The sequence below is a fragment of the Hyperolius riggenbachi genome, chromosome 4 (assembly GCF_040937935.1).
Source record: "Hyperolius riggenbachi isolate aHypRig1 chromosome 4, aHypRig1.pri, whole genome shotgun sequence".
Lineage (NCBI taxonomy): Eukaryota > Metazoa > Chordata > Amphibia > Anura > Hyperoliidae > Hyperolius > Hyperolius riggenbachi.
The window spans coordinates 87,069,575-87,090,978 of record NC_090649.1 but is presented as its reverse complement, the minus strand read 5'-3'; the positions used below and the strand labels follow the sequence as shown (position 1 = coordinate 87,090,978).

Below are 21,404 nucleotides of genomic sequence, written 5' to 3'. Positions count from 1 at the left end.
CTGTCCGTTAAGCAACGAGCAGAGGACAAAACACGTCTGTTCTCCACAGTGGGAGCTAGCACAGCCTAAGGGTTAAACTCACAGATGGACAAAAGCAAAGAACACTGTTGAGGAGTGTGAGACTTGAGGCAACAAGTGAGCATTTGTTGCTTGAAGGTGATGTATTAACCCGAGAATCTAGTGTGTAGAGTCATCCCCCACTTATAGATCCGGCAAACTGAATATTTAAAGAGTAATTGTCGCGCATACAATCAAAAATCAATTCTTTATTTTTATCTGGTAAACCAGTAATAAGGATGCTAACCAGGCAATCCAAAAGTTAAAATCACTATTACTTTTCTTGTTGAAAAATAATTCCCCAGTTTACCTGACTCTTATTTGGTACTCGAAAAGGAAGTTGCAGGGCATGCTGGGTTGTCCTTTTTTGCTTCTCTACTTCCCCCTCAGACTTAACTAATGCAGCCTGATTGGCTGAAGCCGCTTTCCCTCCTGTTTTCCCCTCCCACACCTCTGTTCCTCTCTGGCCAATATTTCTCATGCTGCGACAATGCACTTTCTATAGTGAAGGGCAGGCAATGCATACACAATCAAGCAGAGGAGAGTGAGGGAGGAAACGACATCAGGCTTCAAAATAGCCACAGTTAAAATGAGAGGATTTTTTTTTTACTGTAGAAAAATCACTAAATTCAAAACATGGACAGTGCAATACATATGTTATGTAAGTAGAGTGGGTATTTATCTACTTGTATATGTGGGTTTTTTTCTGAGATAGTATGGCTGACAGCTCCTCCTTTAAAGGGGAACTGAAGAGAGAGGTATATGGAGGCTGTCATGTTTATTTCCTTTTAATCAATACCAGTTGCCTGGCAGCCCTGCTGGTCTATTTCTCTGCAGTAGTATCTGATGAAAACCAGAAACAAGCATGCAGCTAGTCTTGTCAGATCAGACTTATAAGTCTGAACCACTGAAACACCTGATCTGCTGCATGCTTGTTCATGGGCTATGGCTAATAGTATTAGAGGCAGAGGATCAGCAGGGCTGCCAGGCAACTGGTGTTGTCTAAAAGGAAATAAACATGACAGCCTCCATATACCTCTCTCTTCAGTTCCCCTTTAATCAGGTTTCATACATGGCTATGTAGAATGGAAGCTCTGGATACCACAGAGCCTTTTTGATCCTTTCTTCGTCCCATGGTTCCTGCAAAGTCCTCACTTGATGTTACTCGACCAGCTAGGACGAATAACTCTTCTGCATTCCTCGGGCAGCCTTCTCCGATTACTTGCGTAGATGAGCACGTCCGTACTGTTAGTGAGTCCAGGCTTGTGCATGCGCAGTACGGATGCGCTCTTATTCGGTGAAGGGAGTAGTCCCAAAGGCTGCCCGAGGAGGGCAAGTTACTTCAGCCGAGGACAGAGCAGGAACAGTGGGACAGACTGAGGACACACGGCCCAAAAACTACTGGCACAAGTAGAAGTTTAGAGGAGCCCCGCTTCGGAATGGTGGGATGTTAGAGGACCTGAGAACCACTGGACCAACCAGAAGCTTCCCGCTACAGAGGTAAGTATATTTTATTTTTTTAAAACCATTTCAGGTTTACTTTAATCTTAACTTGTGTTTTGACATATACTGTGATTTTACTTGGTTTAGGCTTTCAGCATCCCTGTTATCCAGATTGTCTATGAAACCTTAAAAGATCAACAGGAAGGCAAGAAAGGAAAGGCTTCCATAAAGACTGGCAGCTCAGGTAATTACCGTGCATCAGCCTCCATTCTTATTAGGTTAGCAGTGCTGAACTGGAGAAACAAAATTCAAATCCCTTTTAACAAATATACTGGCACTGATAATTCAATGGACAAGTGAAAAAGTTTAACGCGATATTGTCATTTAATATTGACCATTATTTTTCCATTCTTTTGCTGCCAACTATGATTTCCAGCTCAGGTTGCACTTTTTTGTGCACATGTCATCAGTATTGTGTCTGGAGTATGGACTGCCTAGAAACTCCCTTCTTTTTAAGTCACAAGCCGCAGAGCTCTATTAATGCACTGTACTAAGCCAGTGTTTGGCAAGAGCCTTTTCCGCTCCTGTTTGATAGTTTGTCAGGAACACTGTGAAATATAAGCCTTAAAGGGATCTGAGCAGGCATTAAATGAAATATATAAAAGGAAGATCTCCCTAAAGGAGGGTTGTAAATGGCGGTTGCTGTGGATATGGGAGGACAAGTATTACTTTTGGGGGTCTGTATGACCCGCAGTTGCCACAGTTTGAAGTTCCCTTGCAGCTGTCGCGTTATTCAGTCTGCCGCAATGCATGCTGGGAGATGCAGTCCTTCAGATGTACTCTCAGTAAAGGACTACATGTCCCAGCATGCATTGTGGCAGACGGGATAACGAGACAGCTCCACGGGGTGGATCTGCCACAGCTACAGGAGAAATCTGGCTGGAGAAGATGGCAGAATTCATACAGATGGGGGATAGCGAGCATCTTCCCGATGGCATTTCTTGTCACCCCTCCCACCCCAAATGGTCCACACTAGTTACAAATCACCCTTGGGTGGAGGTTCATTATATAAGATCAATGCCTATATATTCACTCACCTTAAAGGAATACTATCGATGTATGCATTTATTTTTAAATGCTGTATGTTGTAGCACACATTAGGGCAAGTACTAGGAGCAATTTGATTCCTCACACAGCTCAGCCTCTCAGCTGTAAAATCCTCCGTCAGTTTTGGTGTCAGTGTTGGATACAAAATGTATCTAAATACTGGGCTCCCTGAGGGCTAGACCATGTCTCTGCACAGGGGAGTTGCTATCAACTCCTCAGTTTCTAGTTTAATTATCACCTTGCTGAAAGAATCTAATTGATATGGTGGTAAGGGGTTAAATATTCTAGCAATGTGTGTTTATTATCTTTGCTTCTCTTGACTGATAAAGATACTAATAATGCTAATTGTAGACAGTGGTCTGCCCCTCTCAGCAGCTTATAAAGTGGATGCAGCCTGGAGTGAATCACCTCAAGCAGACAGCCAGTCTGAGTGTAAACACAGACTAGTGTTATATATCTTATATTCCAGCAATATTACAGCTCATTTAGTTACCTATTACCACCTCAGATCAGCCTATTTCTCCTCATGTCTCCTGCATGCTGTGAGTGACACAGTGACATATATTTGTGAGCTGTGTGACAGAGTAACCAAGCAGCTCAGGGTGACCCAAACTACTATGAGCTTTGTGAGAAATGAATTTTTAAGCAGGGATAGTGAGAGAGAGACCTGGGTGAATAAATAAAGTGCCCCTAGCACTAGTGGTAATGTGTACACTAATATAGAGTTTAAAAAAAAAAAAAGTCGTTTCAATCGATAGTATTCCTTTAAGGATTATTAGGAACACCTGTTCAATTTCTCATGAATGCAGTTAGCTAATCAACCAATCACATGGCAGTTGCTTCAATGCATTTAGGGATGTGGTCCTGGTCAAGACAATCTCCTGAACTCCAAACTGAATGTCAGAATGGGAAAGAAAAGTGATTTAAGCAATTTTGAACGTGGCATGGTTGTTGGTGCCAGATGGGCAGGTCTGAGTATTTCACAATCTGCTCAGTTACTGGGATTATCACGCACAACCATTTGTAGAGTTTACAGAGAACGGTGTGAAAAGGGAAAAACATCCAGTATGCGGCAGTCCTGTGGGCAAAAATGCCTTGTTGATGCTAGAGGTCAGAGGAGAATGGGCTGACTCAAGCTGATAGAAGAGCAACATTGACTGAAATAACCACACGTTTCAACCGAGGTATGCAGCAAAGCATTTGTGAAGCCACTACATGCACAACCTTGAGGCGGATGGGCTACAACAGCAGAAGACCCCACCGGGTACCACTCATCTCCACTACAAATAGGAAAAAGAGGCTACAATTTGCACAAGCTCACCAAAATTTGACAGTTGAAGACTGGAAAAATGTTGCCTGGTCTGATGAGTCTCGATAGTCAGAATTTGGTGTAAACAGAATGAGAACATGGATCCATCATGCCTTGTTACCACTGTGCAGGCTGGTGGTGGTGGTGGAATGGTGTGGGGGATGTTTTCTTGGCACACTTTACGCCCTTTAGTGCCAATTGGGCATCGTTTAAATGCCAGGGGCTACCTGAGCATTGTTTCTGACCATGTCCATCCCTTCATGACCACCATGTACCCATCCTCTGATGGCTACTTCCAGCAGAATAATGTACCCTGTCACAAAGCTCCAATCATTTCAAATTGGTTTCTTGAACATGACAATGAGTTCACTGTACTAAAATGGCCCCCACAGTCACCAGATCTCAACCCAATAGAGCATCTTTGGGATGTGATGGAACAGGAGCTTCGTGCCCTGGATGTGCATTGCAAAAATCTCCATCAACTGCAAGATGCTATCCTATCAATATAGGCCAACATTTGTAAAGAATGCTATCGTGCACCTTGTTGAATCAATACCACGTAGAATGAAGGCGAAAGGGGTCGAACACCGTATTTTTATGGTGTTCCTAATAATCCTTTAGGTGAGTCTATATATGCATAGTATTTTTGCCCTGTTGTCTCCATCAGTGAGAATTATCATAATTTCCTCTCAAGACAAGTGAAATCTCACTATAGTAACAGCAACCACAACCAATTTAAACGTTGTAGTGAGGGGATGTACTGGCTGTTATTTACCACCAAACCTCATTCCCTGTCCCTGAGATTGATAGCTTTCATACTAAATTCAGAACAGTCTCAGAGACAGGAAATGAGGGTGCACCCTCCCAACGGGGGCATGGGCAGCAGTAAAACCACCTCCCTTCCCCATAACCCCTCTTCAAAAAGTATATACAATTTTAAAACAATTGTAAATGAGCTTTACTTATTGATTTTAATTTTTAGGTATCTTATTTATTGGTAATTGTTTTAAACCTTGTTTTATTATTTACAGTAATGAATAAGTGGCAGATGAATCCATATGACAGAGGCTCAGCCTTTGGTAGGTATAGCTGTGTACCTAAGATATTTTGTATTGTTCAATAATTAATGTATGCCTAGTATACTGGAATCCATAGTAACATTGCACTCCTGTTTCATCTTTCTAAAATGCCTGGACACTACTTGTTACTGCATATTTATTTTGGTAGAGAATAGTGTTGGTGGTGAATTCAGCATATTGAACTTGGAACACTGCGGAACACCGCACTTCAGTACCGGACCGCAGAGCAGGGTCAAGTTCTTCCAGCACCAAAGGCCGAGACACCAGAGTGCGCCCCTTCATCCCTCCCACCCCAGCCGTCACACACTGATTGCTATTAGACTATGAGGTGCCCCAGGGCCCCCAACACCTTAATCTCTAGTTATCTGGCTCGCAGTCACTGCCATGTATCCCCCTTTTTTTTTATTTCTCTCTGCTTCAAACACAATAGGGAAATAATAGCTGAGTGAGTTGTGTGCCCTGAGGCTGGAGCCTCTCTCGCTTCTGCCTGGGCCCACCCCTGGGACAGGGTCGGGGGAGTTCACTCATTTGCACTTCACGGCGGGTCTCACTTGACTCAGATACTTCCAGCTTTGGAAGGAGGGATCATGGAGTCACATCATTGCGCAGGTATGTGGGGATAACAACATACCGCCTCCCAGCCATCCACTCCATATGATACCGCTTTTCGGTGTAGGTCCTCTGATTCCTCCATTCCCCTGCTCGCTCTCTAGATAGGGGAGGAGCTAGAGAGCAAGCGTGGGAGCAAAGGATTCAGCAGACCTACGCCGAGTAGCGGTATCACATGGAGTGAATGAATGGGAGGCGGTATCTTGTCATCCTGACAAACTTGCGCTTTACTTATATGCCTGTTGCGAATATACATTGGAATTGTGTGAGTTTTAAACTATAAGCTTTTTTTTTTTTATTTTGTGGAGTAAAACTAGTATAGCCGATATCTTGTACATGGTAGATGCTGTTCGAGTGACAGAGAGGCAGACAACAGAAATGAACAAGCTATCAAACATTGGTTTGCAGAAATGAATTGCGTGTGTAAAATGCCAATCTGCATAAACTATAAACTTCGCTATAAATAGGCGCTGTTAAAGAGACACTGAAGCGGAAAAAAATTGATATAATGAATTGGTTGTGTAGTACAGCTAAGAAATAAAACATTAGGCACAGAGACATAAGTCTAATATTGTTTCCAGTAGAGGAAGAGTTAAGAAACTCGAGTTGTTATCTATGCAGAAGAGCCACTGAGCTCCACGACTTTCAAAGTCGCAGTGTTCTGTCTTCTGAAGCTTATTATCTCAAGTGTCAGGCACTGGAGGACAGTTCAAAAGTCCACTACCCTGCTCTATAAAATCATTTAGACTGCTGAGTAGTGTGTGAACTGTAAATATTAGAGAATGATGCAATGTTATAATAAAAAAAAAAAAAATATATATATATATGTATATGTATATATATATGTATATGTATATATGTATATATGTATATATATATATATATGTGTGTGTGTGTGTGTGTGTGTGTGTGTGTGTGTGTGTGTGTATATATATATATGTATATGTATGTATATGTGTGTGTGTGTGTATATATATATGTATGTATGTATGTGTGTATGTATGTATGTATGTATGTATGTATGTATGTATGTATGTATGTATGTATGTATGTATGTATGTATGTATGTATGTATGTATGTATGTATGTATGTATGTATGTATGTATGTATGTATGTATGTATGTATATATATATATATATATATATATATATATATATCTATATCTGAAAATAAAAATGAGAATATTTTCTTTGCTACTAATGTTCTAGTAATTATCCGTACTACACAACCAATTCATTATATCATAATTGTTTTTGTTTTTTTTTTGCTTCAGTGTCTCTTTAGATGTGGCAGTGGACGTTATTAGTCTAACTGCCTTTGAGTGGGAGAAGAGTAGTGATGCCAGTAATTATTAAAGAACAGAGCTTAATGCGGACCTGAAAATATATAAAAAAAGAAAGTTTCACTTACTTGGGCCTTCTGCCAGCCCCCTGCAGCCGTCCTGTGCTCACGCCGTTTCCAAACAATCCTTTCCCCCGCCGTGCCTCACCTTTGCTCACACCAACTTGTAAGTCGACGTCCGCTGCGCCACGCATCCTCGTATGTGCTCCCGTGGCCAGGAGCACCCTGCGCAGGCACAGTATGAAAAAATCTCGACTGCACCTGCGCGCAAACGAGGACGAGCCCAGCCAGGGCTGCACAGGCGCAGTGAACGACGACTACCAGAAGTGAAAGTAAGCCACGGCAGGGGAATGGAGGATCGTTTGTTAACTATGCGGGCACAGGTTGGCTGCAGAGTGCTGACAGAAGCACCAGGTCAGCTTTAATGAATTATATTTTAAAATTACATTCTAGCCTGTCAACCACTTTTTTATTTTTATTTTTTTCCCATGAGAATAGTATATCCTTTATCATTTTAAAGTCCTGTTATAATTAAGAGCCTTTCCAGGGCACTGTTTTTACACTAATTTGCCGAAATGGTACCTTATCGTCATTCCTTATCAAATTGCTCATTTTGCACTTTGGCCAAACGGGTCCTCTGCATTCTACAGAACGCCTAGACAAATGGGGATGGCAATGCTTAGAACTCATGAATCAGAACCTTACAAATCTATCAGCTGATCAAACTGATCACATGTTTCTCCATGAGTTCTCCTCAACATTGCCGTCCCTATAGGCAAAGTATGTAACATTTTCAATGAAAGAAGGCAATTCATACTTTGAAATTATTTGAGTATTCTCTAGATCGGGGTGTCAAACTCATGTAAGGGGCCAAAATCCATAGTCTAAGTGCCACATTCTTTATTAAGATTGAACAATTTTAAAGTGGTGTAACTATAGTGACTGTGGCTGGCCTGCCCCTTTCGTTCTGCAGAGTAGCGCAGTGGAGCAGTTTAATATTTAGCTGCTCCAGTACTAAATCAGGTCTCCTCTGATCTTTTTGACAGCCACACGCTCTTTGCTACATACCTCTGGCTCTTGACGCATGCCACATGATCTGGAGAAGGATGTATGGAAGCACAGAGCATGTGACTGCCAGGTAGAACAGAAGAGACTTTTTTGTATCGCTGGAACAGGCAAACACTACACTGCTCCGCTGTGCTATTCTGCTATGTGTGGAGATGGTGTCAAGGGGTGAAGGTGTGTAGATGTGTGTATTTTATTTCCCTGGTTACAAAGAAGGGCCCCAAGCTACTTTCGCTGAGGGGGAGGGGGGGGGGGGCTGTGGATTATTGCTGCAATGTTTCAATCAGAAACACTGTCACCTGTGTGCTTCTGATGGACATTGGAAGCGCTTGGGGGGCCACAAAAAATGGCAAGCAGGGCCACATTCGGCCCTGTGGCCATGTGTTTCACACCTGTGCTGTAGATTGTCAGGTTGATCTCTTCCCTCCTTGCAGCGCTTGTCACATGACTGCAGAACGCTGGTAACTGTTTGTTCAGATGCAGTTTGTGGAAATTAAGTGTAGGATTTGAATCTTCGAACCCCTTATCTTCATAAAGATTTGGTGATTTGCGGGGTTCGTTGCCTCCTCTCAAATATATATGTATAGACCTCTCTATCCCCCACTCACATCCATTGTGTTGCAGTAATTGTAAAGGACCCCAGCAGATGTCTGAGCCGTATAATTTCTAGAATGGCGTATAATAACACTCTTCCTCTTTCGCACAGAATAATATGCAGCATTAGCACTTACTAGGCTGTCTGTGTTCAGTATTCCTGCTGTTTGACTGTCATAAAGACCCAGCCACTTGTCCTTGATGAATGCACACAATCCCTGCTGTTATTTACTCTTGGCTGCTTGCGCTGATGAAAAAATGTCCTACACTTTCAGAAAAGCTACGTCCGCTGCTTTTTCTCTTCACTGCATTCCGCCACGGTTTCCAGGGCTTTCCTGTTGGAAAATGACATGAAAGTCAAGTGATAAGCAAAGAAGTCTCGAACATGGAAATTTTCACTGACCCAGGAAGAGAAAGAAATTGAGCCAAGTAAAGCCAGCAGGTGCTGGTAATCTAGCTGGCAGCTGATTACTTAGTGAACCCGAGGAGGGTTTGAAGAATGCTATTCTGTTCTGCATACTATCACCAGCCTCTGTGTCCTTTACAGTGTGTCCCCAGGCCCCCCCCCCCTCCCCCTGCGCTCCGCTGTCCCCCATAAAAACTGCCAGGATAGCTACATGCACCTTGTCGCTAGCTGGCTGTTTACCTTAACCTCACTGGCGGTAAGCGAGCTATGCCGTGCAGGAGGATTTCTCAGGCCCTGCTGGGCCGATTTACATACTTTTTTTGTTTTTGCAACACACAGCTAGCACTTTGCTAGCTGCATGTGCACTCTAATCGCCACCCCTCCGCGCCGATTAGCCGCCGCCGCTTGCCGCACCGCCCCCCCCCCCCCCGCCCAGACCTCGTGCGCTGCCTGGCCAATCAGTGCCAGGCAGCACTGAGGGGTAGATCGGGACTCCCAATGACGTCATGCCGCCCGTCGCCATGGTGACGGGGGAAGCCCTCCAGGAAACCCGTTCTTTGAATGGGATTTCCTGATCGGAGATCGCCGGAGGTGATCAAAGAGGGTGGGGGGTTGCCGCTGCACAGCGGCTATCATATAGCAAGCCCTGGGCTCACTACATGATAAAAAAAAATTAAAAACTGCTCTGCTGCCCCCTGGCGGTTTTTAATAGACCGCCAGGGGGGTTAATACTGCCAGTCACCGCCGCTCCCCCGCCTCCTCTATATCGCGGCTCCCCGCCTGCCTCCCTTCCCTCCCTGCCTATGTAAGCTGATTGGAGGAAAGGGACACAGGCGGGGAGCGGCGGTGACTGGCAGCATTAAGGTAAACAGCCAGCTAGTGACAAGGTGCATGTCGCTAGCATGGCACTTTTTTTTTTTCTTTTTTTTAATGGGGGACAGCAGAGCACTGGGGGGACACTGTAAGGACACAGAGGCTGGTGATAGTATGCACAACCAGCCGCTGTGTCCTAATGGCATTCTTCAAACCCACTCAGAACTTCGTCTGTGCTCTAAAAGATATGCAACAGCATAATACCCTTTATCGAAAAACCTTAATTTGTTACAGCTGATAGAAATCCTGCTATAAATCTGCAGTGTTTCTTCTTCCTTTTTTTATGGAAGCAGACATATTGTCAACATCCTGTGTTTACAAATTAGTTATTCTGCCAAGGCAGTCAGCTGACACAGCTGAGGTATCAAATTACAACCTGTGCTTAGTCACAGATAAATGGGGTTTAGACAGGCTAAACCAGGGGTGTCAAACTCAAATGCAAAGTGGGCCGAAATTGTATACTAAGACCTAAACGCGGGGCAAACTCAATGGGCCTGATTCACAAAGCGGTGCAAAGTGTTTGCACGCCTGTAAAAAGCTCTTTATCACGCCTAAACTCAGTTTAGGCGTGATAAAATGAAACTCGCGCGAAATCCCGCGGTGCAGTGCGCGCGATGCGCCCATTAAACCATATGGGAGCTGCGTGTGGAATTGCGCGCGGGACTTTGCGCGCAATAAAGAGCACAAAGCGGTGCTAACTCAGCAGTGCAAAGCTTATCACGCCTAAAGTCTTTTAGGCATGATAACTGAATTATCACCGCTTTGTGAATCAGGCCCATTGTGTACTAGCCACCTTCCTCACTTATAAAGTTCCCTGGTTTCTATTGGCCCTCCTCCAACCCCTATACAGTTCCCTGGTGTCTAGAGGCCCCTACCCTCCCCATACAGTTCCCTAGTGTTTAGAGGTTTCCCCTTACCTCCCCATATGGCTTCCCTGGTGATCTAGGGCTTCACTTCCTATATAGCTTCCCTGGTGGTCTAGAGAGGGCCATACATAATGCAAAGTGGGGAAACCACTTGAGGGCCAAATTGAATGGCACTGAGGGCCAGATTTGGCACACAGGCCGGAGTTTGACATGTATGGGCTAAACTCTCTAAATACATACAGGGTGCATTTCTCTTTTTCCATTCTGTCCTGTGCAATAGTTCAGGTCCACTTTAACCTGGAGCTAAAGGTCCATACTCACATTAGACAAAAGTCGCCGCACACAAACAAGTGGCGTCACGCCGACAACAATACCCTAGAAAACACGTCCACGCACCGGTATTCCAAATGACAATGCATTCATATGCTGTGCGTGGAACAGACATGTCACACTACGTGGGCGCAGACTCTGGATCAATGTAGTTTGAAGGACACTGTAGAGACCTTGGTTGACTCCATATCATCTGTCCAACAGTCGGGTGAATTGGTACACCAATTGGAGCAGGCAAGATGCCCGATATCAGTCGCTAGTCTTTTGGTGACTTTTTTGTTTAAATGATTGTCATCTGAAACGGCAAAATCTGTCGTTTGTCGGATGTTTAAATCACTTTTGTCTAGCGTATGTACAAAGCTTAAAGCAAACCTGAAGTGAACATAAACTTATGAGATGAGGAATTGTATATTTAGAACGAATAATGAATATAGCATTAGTAGCAAAGAAAAGAGCCTCATATTTTTATTTTCAGTTCTATAGCTTTATTTATAACCTTGCATCAGATTTCCACAGTTGCTGTTGTGAATCCGGTCTCTGTATTTTACTGCTTGTTCACACGCTTGATTTAAAGGATACATCCAAGTGCGGGGAAAAATAAAAGTTTCACTCACTAGGGGCTTCTGCCAGCCTCTAGAAGTCCGGCACCGTAGTCCAGCGCTGATTCCGGTCTCCCCTCCAGAAGATTGCAACCCACAGCCGGGTCATGGTCTTCTGCGCATGCGCGCCTCTCAAAGCCCGTTGCCGGGAGCGCTCTACACTGCACAGTTCAATCCTATCTGAACTGCACAAGCTCAGAGCTCTCTCGGCGATGGGAACATGATCATGAGACGCAGAAGATCCCGGCCATGTGATGCGGCCTTATGAGGGGAGAGTGGAGGCCTGGATCAGCGCAGGACTATGTTGTGGGACTTAGCAGACTTTTAGGGGCTGAAAGAAGCCCCAGGTGAGTGAAACCCCATGAGCTCTACATACTTAAAGATTCCACAACAGATTAATGGAGAGGGAGTATTCCTATAGGTTTGTTTAAGACCAATGGGGAGCAGCAGTATGCATCTGCCGGGGCTTCCATTGGTATTGTGACACTTGTCCACCGCGTCAGCTCAAGCAGCGACCCAAGCGACATGTGAAGATTGAAGGATGTACAACTTTGCCAGTGTGGCCGGCTTTGATGGACCCGTGGGATACTCTTGTAGCGCACCATTGTGCATTCATCATTATATATAAACGTACCCTTAACATGTTGCATGGCTTCCATCGTTGCATTAGGGCTGCTCAGATTTTCCGTTAACTGTTTTCTGGAGCCGCTTTGTAATGTCTTTCTTTTCATCCTACGCAGCGATTGGCTCCGATGGTTTCTGTTGTCAGAGCAGGGAGATGAAGGAGTGGCATGGCTGCAGGTCAACCCGCGGTGTCACCAAAGGTAAGCTGTGCCATAAGAGTACTGTGGAGAGAGAAACCGCGAATCCGGTGCTAGAGACTCTATTTCTGTATGACTTTACCAATGGCGTGTTTTAGTGAAAATATAAACATTTCACAACGTGCAGGGTAATTAGACTGTGGGAAGCTCCCATACAAAATGGGTGCCGTGTTAAACTTTGGGAATCAGAGCATGTAATACAACATTTGCAGGATGCAGGGAAGGTCAGTGTGAGAGTAGGATGTGGGGAAGGTCAGTGTGCGAGTAGGATGCGGGGAAGGTCAGTGTGCGAGTAGGATGCGGGGAAGGTCAGTGTGCGAGTAGGATGCGGGGAAGGTCAGTGTGAGAGTAGGATGTGGGGAAGGTCAGTGTGCGAGTAGGATGTGGGGAAGGTCAGTGTGCGAGTAGGATGCAGGGAAGGTCAGTGTGCGAGTAGGATGCGGGGAAGGTCAGTGTGCGAGTAGGATGCGGGGAAGGTCAGTGTGAGAGTAGGATGCGGGGAAGGTCAGTGTGCGAATAGGATGCGGGGAAGGTCAGTGTGCGAGTAGGATGTGGGGAAGGTCAGTGTGCGAGTAGGATGCGGGGAAGGTCAGTGTGCGAGTAGGATGCGGGGAAGGTCAGTGTGCGAGTAGGATGCGGAGAAGGTCAGTGTGCGAGTAGGATGCGGGGAAGGTCAGTGTGAGAGTAGGATGCTGGGAAGGTCAGAGTGCGAGTAGGATGCAGGGAAGGTCAGTGTGCGAGTAGGATGCAGGGAAGGTCAGTGTGCGAGTAGGATGCAGGGAAGGTCAGTGTGCGAGTAGGATGCAGGGAAGGTCAGTGTGCGAGTAGGATGCAGGGAAGGTCAGTGTGCGAGTAGGATGCAGGGAAGGTCAGTGTGCGAGTAGGATGCAGGGAAGGTCAGTGTGCGAGTAGGATGCAGGGAAGGTCAGTGTGCGAGTAGGATGCAGGGAAGGTCAGTGTGCGAGTAGGATGCAGGGAAGGTCAGTGTGCGAGTAGGATGCAGGGAAGGTCAGTGTGCGAGTAGGATGCAGGGAAGGTCAGTGTGCGAGTAGGATGCAGGGAAGGTCAGTGTGCGAGTAGGATGCAGGGAAGGTCAGTGTGAGAGTAGGATGCAGGGAAGGTCAGTGTGAGAGTAGGATGCAGGGAAGGTCAGTGTGAGAGTAGGATGCAGGGAAGGTCAGTGTGAGAGTAGGATGCAGGGAAGGTCCGTGTGAGAGTAGGATGCAGGGAAGGTCCGTGTGAGAGTAGGATGCAGGGAAGGTCCGTGTGAGAGTAGGATGCAGGGAAGGTCCGTGTGAGAGTAGGATGCAGGGGAGGTCAGTGTGAGAGTAGGATGCAGGGAAGGTCAGTGTGAGAGAAGGATGCAGGGAAGGTCCGTGTGAGAGTAGGATGCAGGGAAGGTTAGTGTAAGAATAGGATAAGAGAACTGAGAGTAGAATATTGGTAACACTACTGATAGCAAGAGATGGTACAATATCAGTAATTTTACCGGAGATAATCCCCCCCCCTCCCCCTCCCCCCCCCCCCCCCCCATATTTTTACTTGCAAAACGTATTAATGTACACAGTTAAGGGTTATAATTCCGTTGCCTGTACTAGTAAGCATTGAGGAGACAGCTGATTATAATTCATGTTATAGTTTTAGTCATTGAGTAAGCTTCTAAATAAGGTCTGTCTTTTTTTTTTTTTTTTTTAATCTTCTTCCATACTAATAAGATACTTTTTGTGTAATTGCATGCTTGATGCAGACGCAAGCTTATTTTTCCATCCTTCCCTGCAGATGTCTTTAGCTTGTTGTCCCACCCACCTACTTATTCTTTTCCAATGGTGTGGATTGCAATGTAATGCTATTTAGACTGTTAATCCTGGCCCCTCTGTCTGCCACAGGGAAGTATTACTACGAGGTGTCCTGCCATGACCAGGGCTTGTGTCGAGTTGGTTGGTCGTCACTGCAGGCTTCATTGGATCTCGGTAAGTGTGCTGTGTACAATGTCAGCTCAGTGTTACTATATAAAATTATTGCTGGGTTCTGGTGTGTTTATCATATGGCTATAAATCTGTCATTCAAGGTAATATTACACAGTTGGTAATTAGAATGAATCTATTCAATTCAACTTTATTTATTGTGAGGATCAGTAGAAGCATGTAAACACAATTATTCTACGACTAGTGGCCCCTAAACGTGCTAGGTCTGTTCCTAATGCGCCACGCCCAACGCACGCACACAAGCCCGCCCCTCCTGGCCCCGTCGTCCTCTGGCTCTCTCCGGTGTCTCTGTGTCTTGTCCTGCACATGCGCAGTGCTAAAAAGCACGGTCGGACGGACACAGAGATTTTATAGTATAGGATGTATGTAAAAAAAAATAATAATAATATCCCTAGCAAATGGGTGTGTCCGATTTTTACTGCCGGTCAGTGGATTAGTCCAGGTGTTGAAAATTAAGCAAGTAACGTTCCTGCTCTGTGGAGTCATTTGCAGGGAAGGCAAGCAGAGAAATTACAGCCAGCCCCATCAGGGGCAAACCCAGGATTTTCAAAGGGGGGGATTTCTGAAAGGTCTCACATAATACAGTATAATAATATGGTAGGACATCATGCTGGGTACACATAAAGCAATTTCCCGACCGACAACTGGATCGATCAGGAGCAGTTTGGATACAGATAATAATGAGGACAGCCGACATTGGTAATGAAGGGGAAACTGCAGCATTCACAAACATGGCACAGGGCTGTGCTCATAGGCAGCTGTAATTCCCCCCCCCCCTCCCCTTACGCGTTTGCCTATGCCAATGAGGACTGTGGGCTCCATCGCCATTCTCCCGTTCTGAGCTCTGTTTTGCCAGTGCAGGCATGCGTCCGGGAGCATCCTGCACCTGTGCAGTACTACTGGCATGACTAGAACGCTCCCAGCCGCAAGAGTGCGGCCACGCTGCACATGTGCAGAACGCTACCATCCTCAAGGGCACTGCCGGGCTGCGCATGCACAGAAGAGCATGACTGGCTAAACTAGCAGAGCTCAGAACAGGAGAACGGAGGAGCCAGTGAGGACGGCGATGGAGCCCAGTCTTCATTGGGCCGGAGGTAGCCTCTGGCAAGTATGAATCATGCAAGTCTGGTCTCAGGTACACTTCAAAGAGAACCTTTTTTTATGCACACCCTGATAGTGTGGGTACTGCTGCTGTGGAAGTGGCCAATAGATAAGTGCCATTAGGCACCCAAACGTGACTACACTTCAGCCTTGCTCCGTTCTTTCATTTGATTGCATTCTTATCCTTTGCATTGCCTGCACAGTTAAGGTGCGTAAACACATCCAACTTTACGCCTGATTGTCGTTTGGATCAGTCATTTGATCGACTTGTCAGGCAAACAACAAGTCGTTTAAAGGGAACCAGAGATGAATTATACTGAAAACATTAAAAAGCCTTTATACATACCTGGGGCTTCCTCTAGCCCCATAAGCCTGGATCGCTCCCACGCCACCATCCTCCGCTTCCTCTATCGCCGGTACCGGGTCTCGTCATTTCCGGCGGGCGCGACCAATTTTCCGCATGCACAGGGGCTCCCTCCATACCCTTACGCATGTGGCTGCGCAGTATGCACCCGCACGCGTAAGCATATGGAGGGAACCCCTGTGATGCGGAAAATTGGCCGCGGCCGACTGGCGGTAATGACGGGACCTGGTACCGGCGGATCCAGGCAGCGGAGGACGGCGGCGTGGGAGCGATCCGTGCTTATGGGGCTGGAGGAAACCCCAGCTATGTATAAAAGCTTTCAATTAGTTTGTCTCTGGTTCTCTTTAAAGAGAACCCGAGGTGTGTTTAAAGAATGTTATCTGCATACAGAAGCTGGATCTGCCTATACAGCCCAGCCTCTGTTGCTATCCCAAACCTCACTAAGGTCCCCCTGCACTCTGCAATCCCTCATAAATCACAGCCTTGCTGTGAGGCTGTGTTTACATCTGTAGTGTCAGTCTCAGCTTCTCCTCCGCCTCCTGTATAGCTCCGGTCCCTGCCCACGTCCCTTCCCTCCAATCAGCAGGGAGGGAAGGGATGCAGGCGGGGACTGGAGTTCTGCAGTAGGCGGGGAGAGCAGCAGACTGACACTATAGAGATAAACACAGCCAGCTCTGACAAGCTGTTTGTCAGCAGCGTGGCTGTGATTTATGAGGGATTGCAGAGTGCAGGGGGACTTAGGGGGTTTGGGATAGCAACAGAGGCTGGGCTGTATAGGCAGATCCAGCCTCTATGCAGAAAACATTCTTCAAACCCACCTCGGGTTCTCTTTAAACGTCACGTACACACGTCCAAACAAAGCGACCGGCAAACTAATTTACATGTCGTCTGACAGACTGGACTTTGTCCAACTCTCGTCAAACTCTCTGACTTATTAGTTGGTCAAAGGACCGCTGGTCGTTTGTACACACGTAAGGACCTGACAGTCGTTTGAACGACAGTTGGTCCAACTGATCTGCCAAGCGGATCGGGGCTGTTATCAGTCGCTCGGCTGCGCGCGCAAACGTCCAACTTGTCGTTCAAATAACAAGTTGACCGGAAAAATCAGGACATGTGCACGCACCTTTACAATGGGACACAGAGTGTCGCTGTTCACATAAAACCTTTCTGTCTAATTAAAGGTGCAGATTTTATTGTTTTTCCAGTCATGAGCCCGGAAAGACTCCCAAGTACACACAGACACTTGCCAGGTGGTAAATGACAACCGTGGCACTTGTTGTTTAAGCACCGCCTATTCCCATCACTTACTGCTGCTTACCGTTGTTTGCGCAAACACAGCGTTTTTATCCTGATTTTTCCTGTTATTTGAGCCGACCCTGGAAGCAGCAGGTTGCTTCCATTGTCATTTGCTGCTGCATATCCATGTCCCCCTGCGAGAGTGAAAAATGCTGATCGCTGCTGAAAGCTGCCGGAAGCTGTCAAATGCTTTTCTATGTGCCGAAAAGCATTGGGATTGAGACCTTGGACCGAGTGTGGAGCTGCCCTAAGGGCTCAGTCACACTATAACGGCCCATTCACACTTGCTGATCGCAAAAAGCTAGCGATTTTGTTAGCGTTTTGCTCTGGCGTTTGTTGTTGATTAACGCCAAAAAAAATCACCATTCACACCATTTATTTTTTTTTAAACGATCGCGTTTTGCGATTCTATAGCACTGAAACGTGATCCCAGGGAAATCGCCTGAAAATGGTGGCGGCTACGCGTTTGCGTTTAGCGGTTTTGGGCGATTTTGCGGCGATTAGCGCAAAACGCCCAAATGAGAACGGGTCCATAGACTTTTATTACCCTAGCGCTTTAAAAAGTGCTAGCGTTTGAGCGTTTTGCCAAAATCGCCGGCAAAATGCTCAAGTGTGAATGGGCCCCAAGTGCTTTTCTGAGCGCTTGTGATTGGTTAGCGCTTTCTGGGCGCTTTTAAAAAATTGCTCCCATTCCCTTTCATTAACCACTTAAGCCAATCTAGACGGATATATTTGTCCAAAAATCGCCACTCAAAGGCAATCTGGACGAATATATCCATCCAGCTGTGTTGCTGCCGTTGTCCACGCATATCCGCGTGCAGGCGGCTTGTTCCCCGTTACTATTACAGGGGATTCGAGATGCCTCCAATCAGGAGGTATTTGATTCATGAACTGAAATGTAAAAAAACATCTATAGCACTCCCTGGTATCTTTCTGGAGAGTGCTTAGCGCCACCTAGTGGCCAAAAAGTAAAATGAAAGCCGAAATGGGAAAAAAAGCACACTAAATAAAAACTGACTCCCCACCCTGCCCATTAAAGAACAAGCGACACCCATGCTAACCTAGAAATAAAAAACACACAAGTAGATAAATACTACTTCTACTTACATAACAGATGTATTGTGCTATCCACGTAATGATTCCTGTGAATTTTACAAAGGAAAAGCAGAAAATCCTATTCTAGGCAGTGGCCATCTTGCCAAGCTAATGCTGACATCATATCCTCCCTGACTCTTGTTTTCACCCCTCCCTTCTCTTGCTCATTGTGTATTCATTTGCTGCCCTCCTCCCAGAGTCTTTTTTTTTTTTTTATTTACACATCCAATCACTGAGTCACCTCAGCCTTGCTTGTAAACACAAGTGATCAGTTAGGCAGGGAAATAAATGGAGGAGGAGGAATATATCATAGATAAAAAGAACTCCCAGCATTCAACTTTTTGGCACTGTTTGGCACTAGGGCCAGTGCTCCTATAGTATGTAATAACTCCAAACCATAACAGCAGAAAAATTGATTTTTATGGTGACAATACCGCTTTAAGTAAAAAAAAAAAATTAAAAAAATTTAAATTACAGTTTAAAAAAAAAACAAACAAATAGTTACCTTAGGGACTAAACTTTTTAATATGTATGTTGTGAAGGTATATTACTATATACGTTATTACCTTGAGCCTATATGGGCTTGTAATTCAGTGATGGACGCAAAGCTGAAAAAATGCACCTTTATTTCAAAATAAAATAAAATTTGCGCCATACATTGTACTAGGGAAATATTTTGAACGTTGCAATAACCGGGACAAATGGGGAAATAAAATGTGTGGATTTTATCCACAGCAGAACGTTTTATTTTAAAACTATAATGGTCGGAAACTGAGAAATGATTTTTTTTTTCCTTTTTCTTATTATTCCTGTTAATGCATTTAGGATAAAATAATTCTTAGCAAAATGTACCACTCAAAGAAAGCCTAATTGGTGGCCAAAAAAACCATATAGCTCATATAGGTGCGATAAGTAGTGATAAAATGATTGGCGAATGAATGGAAAGAGCGCTGACAGGGGAAAATCGCCTTCGTCCTGAAGATGAAAACACCTGCGGGCTGAAGTGGTTAAAATCGTGGAATTTTTACATGATTTTTACCCCGATTTTAATAAGTGAATGTGAGTGATTCACAAAGTTCTCAGAAAAGTGCTTATAGTGTGGCTGAGCCCGAGGAGCTGATTCCTGAATGGTTGGTGTTGGTTGTTTGTTTGTTTGCTCCCACAACTATATTTGTTTTTATCACATATTGACTATACTTTATTCCTGTTATGCTACCTGCTCATCTGTGAGATGAACGTACACCATGCACTCAGTTGTGATGATGTGTCCCGTGTATACGTTCTGTGCTTGTATACTAAGGCAAAATGTAATGAAGATGTTTGCTGGTCTTGTGAAGCGCTCGGAAACCAAGTTACTTGCAATCCAAAGTTTGTCTGTATTTGATTTTGTGCAGAAGAAATCACTGGGGTTGCTCATCTTTTCTAGGCACTGACAAGTTTGGCTTCGGATTTGGAGGAACTGGGAAGAAGTCGCACAACAAGCAGTTTGATAACTATGGGGAGGTAATTTTTATAGATCTATAGTCCTTTTCTCTTGGTGTTTGGGGGGCTGACCACTCAGGTATAACAACCACACCTGTAAGGATAAACACAGAGCATATAACTCAGTAGGCAGGGCTGTTTCTCTGTAATTTACAGTTAAGGTAGCCATACACTGGTCGATTTGTCACTAGATCGACCAACTGACAGATCCCCATCTGATCCGAGAGGGATCGTATGGCTGCCTTTACTGCAAACAGATTGTGAAACGATCACAATCTGTTGAGCTGCTCTTGCCGCCTGTAAACCCCCCCCCCCCCCCCCCCCCCCCCGCCCTCTATATGAATTTCCTGGTCACTGGAGTGACACAGGAAGTTCATGTACGCTGGGATGGAAGCAGGAACAGAGCGGTGCAGCGCGGAGAAGATGCCCGGGAGCCAGCGTCAGGTAATGTATACCTGTATCGGATCGGCCGCCGCTAGCGACGCGCTCCCTACCCGCGGGCGATCAACGGTAATTTCCCGCACGGCGTGATCGACGGACCGATCCGATTTCGGGAGGAAATCGGATCGCCGGGTGCGTTTAGCACGAACGATTGGCAGCAGATTCGATCCCAGTGATCGAAACGGCGGCAAATCGGGCCAGTGTATGGCCAGCTTTAGACTCCTTAGGTATCGATTTATCAAGATGAGCTGATAAAATTGGAACTACAATGAAGTTGTTGTTCCTTGTAACAAATCAGTTTGCTTCAGTTTATAGCTAAAATTTCATTGGCTGCTCTGAGCATTTGCTTCCCCTTTGCTTTAGTTTTCATTGCATCTGTCTTGATAAATCTTTTGTGTAATGCTTTGTGGCAATTTATTTTCAGCTTTATAGATCTGTTTTGGTTTGGTAAAGCACACCTGAACTAAGAGGATTAAGGAGGCTACCAAATTTATTTCCTTGCCAGTTGCCTGGCAGTTCTGCTGATTGGTTTGGCTGCAATAGAGTCTGAAACAAGCATGTAGCTTATCTAGTCAGACTTCAGTCAGAAACACCTGATCTGCATGCTTGTTCAGGGTCTATTGCTAAAGTATTGGAGACAGAGGATCAGCAGACTAGCCAAGCAATTTGAATTGTTTAAAATGATATAAATATGTTAGTTTTCATATCCCTTTAGGTTCAGGTGTGCTTTAACCTCTCAATTATATTTTTATCCAGGCGTTTGTGCAAAGTTCCATCCTTTAAAACAGACCAGAACTCAGAACTTCCTCTCTGCCCTAAAAGTTAAAGACCCAGAGCTGAGACGCTGGGTATGCTTTTAAAGTGAACCAGAGACGAAGCACCCTCATGTATTTTACCATATATATATCAGTGGGAACATTAGAGAAAACACCTACCCTGCTCTCTGTTTCATTCTTCACTGCTCAGCCTGCTTCTAGCAGCCCTGATCAAATCCCAGACTGCGCATTCAGTCTGGCTTTGCTCAGGAATCATTATAGCTGAGTCTGTCTTCTCTGATGTTTTTTCAAGCCCAAGCCTGCCCCCTTCTGGCTCTGCTATAATCACTCAGCTATGATTGTTCCCACTGATATATATGGTAA

The 21,404-nt window shown here is 45.3% G+C and overlaps 1 protein-coding gene across 1 annotated transcript in view; it reads left to right on the top strand.

Annotated features, from left to right (window-relative positions):
• The window catches only part of DDX1 (DEAD-box helicase 1), a 61,681-nt gene that overhangs the window by 7,102 nt on the left and 33,175 nt on the right, over window positions 1–21,404 (top strand). Inside the window, exons 5-9 of the mRNA XM_068280280.1 lie at window positions 1,648–1,744; window positions 4,948–4,995; window positions 12,421–12,504; window positions 14,388–14,471; window positions 19,769–19,845. Coding sequence (XP_068136381.1) covers window positions 1,648–1,744; window positions 4,948–4,995; window positions 12,421–12,504; window positions 14,388–14,471; window positions 19,769–19,845 — 390 coding nt within the window. The remainder of the gene's footprint in view (window positions 1–1,647; window positions 1,745–4,947; window positions 4,996–12,420; window positions 12,505–14,387; window positions 14,472–19,768; window positions 19,846–21,404) is intronic.